Source organism: Cornus florida, unplaced genomic scaffold, assembly GCF_030987335.1.
Source record: "Cornus florida cultivar Cherokee Brave unplaced genomic scaffold, ASM3098733v1 CherokeeBrave_3.0.0_Hap2_Chr02, whole genome shotgun sequence".
Classification (NCBI taxonomy): Eukaryota; Viridiplantae; Streptophyta; class Magnoliopsida; order Cornales; family Cornaceae; genus Cornus; species Cornus florida.
In genome coordinates this window covers 42,142,799-42,146,302 of record NW_026775572.1, presented here as the reverse complement: position 1 = coordinate 42,146,302, position 3,504 = coordinate 42,142,799, and the positions used below count along the sequence as shown (strand labels likewise).

General features: G+C 37.8%; 1 protein-coding gene across 1 annotated transcript; it reads right to left on the bottom strand.

Moving 5' to 3' along the window:
* Nucleotides 1–2,391: 2,391 nt before the first annotated feature.
* LOC132296122 (uncharacterized) lies at nucleotides 2,392–3,156 on the bottom strand. Its single transcript, XM_059794359.1, has 2 exons — nucleotides 2,762–3,156; nucleotides 2,392–2,707 (listed from the first exon to the last, which is right to left on the bottom strand). The coding sequence occupies exons 1-2, from the start codon at nucleotides 3,154–3,156 to the stop codon at nucleotides 2,392–2,394; spliced, it is 711 nt and encodes a 236-aa protein (XP_059650342.1).
* Between the last annotated feature and the right edge of the window lie 348 nt (nucleotides 3,157–3,504).

The window sequence follows — 3,504 nt, the reverse complement described above, 5'->3', positions numbered from 1 at the left end:
TTTGAAATGTTGAATTCCAGATGGAGAAGAAGAAATTCCTGAGGAAAGTGATGATAGTGAGGGTGGAGAGAAAACTATTGTCTTACTTAGAAAGGTTGAGGGTGTGGCTGAAAGTGGTGATATGAGTTATGAAAGTATTTCTTCTAGTGATGATGATGAAGAAGAAGTTGAAGGGGAAGAAGAAGAAGAAGAAGATGTTTTGTACAAGGCCAAAGGTAAAGAAAAAATCTCTCAGGTATTTCCAGACTAGATTTAACTTTCTAATTTCTAGATTTTCTAATATCTTCTTTTATAGGAATTGGCTATTATGAAGAAAGAATTTCAACCCCAACTTTTTTCCTCTGATGAAGAATCTACTGATGATGATGGTATTTCCAAAGGATAAACTCATACTCAATATTCTAGCAAGAAATTCACCGAGCGAAGTCCTTTTGGAAAAGTTACTGGAAAGGCAAAAAGAAAAATTGACTTGGAGAAAACCGAGGAGTTCCAACAGCCTAAAGAATCCCCAAAAATAAAAAAGTTAAAACCAATCAAAGAGATTGTTTTGGTAAGCCTCTCTCATTACCTTCTCCACCCTTTTAAATTCTTGAAGTATCCATAATTCCCTTTTATACTCATCTTGCAGGGTTCTTCTACGATTCAGTCAGATGTGCAAGTTGCTTATGGAGAAGACTTAGACTTTCAAGCCTCTATTATGGAAAGTTTGGTAGACCAAAGTGGAAAATCTATGCCCATTCCAACTCCCACTATTGGAACGTCCATTCCTTCTGGCACTGGTGGAACTTCTACAGGCCATCCTTCTTCCATCCCAGAGGCAAGTCTTCATGCTTTTAAACTTCACCTCCTTTTTTACTTTCGATCTAATAAACAAAGCTTTTCTTTCCTTCAAGCCACCCCATCTTTGTCTACATCAACATCTTTCACAATGCATAGAGGAGCTCTTCCAGTGTTGGTCGATCTATACAAAGTGATCAAGGCCATTCAGTCTTCAAGCACTTTAACCTCAAGTGCTAACATGCTCATGCTTCCAGATCCCTCAGAAGATCCTATCACAGTAGCTAAAAGAAATTTGTTATCTTATCTTGCTTATGATGTGGAAAAAGTTGTCACTTTCCATCATGACCTGGCCAGAACTATTGTCACCCTGAAGAAACACCCTAGATTTCTTGATTACATTCAAATTGCCTTGACCAAATTGCAACATCAACTTCAATTCCTTGTTTCCCATGTGAATTCCAGCTCTTCCTCTATCTCATAATATGAAAAAAAGGCTAAAGTTAGGGACAAAGCCTTTGAAATTTTTCATCTTGCTTTAGCACCCTATCTAGAAATCAAGGCACAGGCTGAGGAACTTGTAGCCAAGAAAAACACATTGACTGAGGAGCTAAATAAAATTCAGAAAGAACTAGAACAAGTGGAACGTGATGAGCTGGAATTGGATCAAACTGTTAGTGCCATCCTTGCTGAATCTGAGCCTCACAGGAAAGAATGGGAAACTCTAGTAAATGAATTTCCCCAACTTGAAGAAACAAAAACCAAAGCACTAGCTACTCTTGAAGAAGCAAGGAAAATTTGGATGGCACTTGGAAATGTCCTTCTTGCCATTTGATGTGGTTCTCTCATGGTATTTTAAGTGGTTGCTTTGTAGTGAATAAGTAAATTTCCCTTGGAATCTTTTGCATGGCCAGCTTTTAGAGTTAGCAACCATTTTGGAATATGTAGTGAAATTATGGATCCAATGAGAATGAAGGTTATTTCCCAACTCTTTTTGGTTTTGTGCCTCTTAAATAGAAAATTTCTAAATTATTGAAACTGGAAAAAATTCCTTCTCATATATTAACAACGAGACTTAGTCACAAAGTGACTTTCCAAAATGAAGAAATTCAGAAAAAACAAACGAACTTGCTAACATGGAAAAACATGTATATACAGCATTGTCAATTATTTCCAAGATAGGTAAAACCTGGACTATGAAATGCAGCCTCTTTCTCAACTAAAAAACTCCATACTTGGAAAATGATCTGCTCTTGGAAATATTTAACTAAATATTCTCCAAGGCCCTAGCCAATGTACCCTTTCAAGTACTTAGCTTTTCTTCTTCGAGTGGTTCCCTTCATACATTCTGACTTAGCTATATAAATGGCCAAAGTATGGCCATTAAAATTCCTTTCCAGCTTTCCAGCTTACTTGGAAAGGAGGGTACCAGCCAGACTACATGGCTGGTTGAATGATTATGGATTTCCAGCTTTCATAGATGGAAGGATGATACTCTTTCAAGTATACACCATTCACAGGATACTTGTGGGATTCTCCATCTATGTTCATTAATCTGTAAGCTCCTTTTCTAAGGACTCGTTCCACCAAGTAAAGACCCTTCCAATTAGGGGTTCACTTTCCATATTCCTTGTCTTTGACTCTTAGTGGAAATCTAACTTGCCATACCAGGTATCCTTCCATAAATGTTTTTGCCTTAACCTTCTTGTTGTACACCCGCATGACTTTCTTCTTTTGAGCAATAATATGGTCCAAGACATTAAGACGGACTTCATCAAGGTCTTCCAATTCCACCAGTATGGCATGGTTGTAATATGATAGAGTAAGCTTGTTTTGGAAAGCCACTCTTTCAGACCTTATGGTTATTTCCATTGGAAGAACGACATCATGTCCATATGTGAATATATATGGCGTGACGCCAGTACTTGATCTTTTTGAATTTTTGTAAGCCCAAAGAGCCTCAGAAAGTAAGTGATGCCACTACCTTGGATGATTCTCAATCATCTTTTCAAGGATATTGAGAATTACTTTGTTGGAAGCCTCAGCCTGTACATTTGATTGGGCAAAAAATGGAGTGGAATTGATCACTTGGACGCCACACTCAGTACAGTAATCAAGAACTTTATTTCCAACAAAGGAAAGCCCTCTGTCAGTGGTGATAGTCTCTGGAATTCTAAACCTATGAATAATGTGCTTCTTGATAAAATCAATCACTGTTGGTTGCTCACAGGTCTTTAATGGAATACCCTTTACCCATTTTGTAAAGTAGTCCGTTGCTACCACAATATGAGTATATCCATCTGTAGATGATGGTGTTAACTTTCCAATAAAGTCTAAAGCCCACCCTCTGAATGGCCATATTTTTACTATTGGCTGCATGTTGATAGCCAGAACTCTTTAGACTTGGCCATGTTCCTGACATGTAGTGTAAGTCTTTGCAAACTCTATGCAATCCTTTAGTATACCCTTCCAATAATAACCGTTCCTTCTCAAAAGCCACCTCATTTTGATTCCAGCTTGATGTGCTCCGCATATTCCAAGGTGCGATTCTGCCATCGCTCTCATGGACTCACTCCTGCCAAGACATCTTAGTAAAAGCCCATCTTCTTTACTTTTCCTATATAGATCTCCATCAATCAAAATATAATAAGGTTCCAAAAGTTGAATTATTTTGTCCACATTGGTACTAGGCTCCTGCAAGAAATGGATAATTGGTGTTTTCCAATC

What these genes read in the sequence shown, in the direction of transcription:
- LOC132296122 (XM_059794359.1), bottom strand. Translation starts at nt 3,156, where the DNA reads ATGCAGCCAATAGTAAAAATATGGCCATTCAGAGGGTGGGCTTTAGAC. An exon ending in ATGATTGAGAATCATCCAAG is followed by an intron (nt 2,708 to 2,761) that starts GTAGTGGCATCA and finishes AAATTCAAAAAG; the next exon opens with ATCAAGTACTGGCGTCACGC.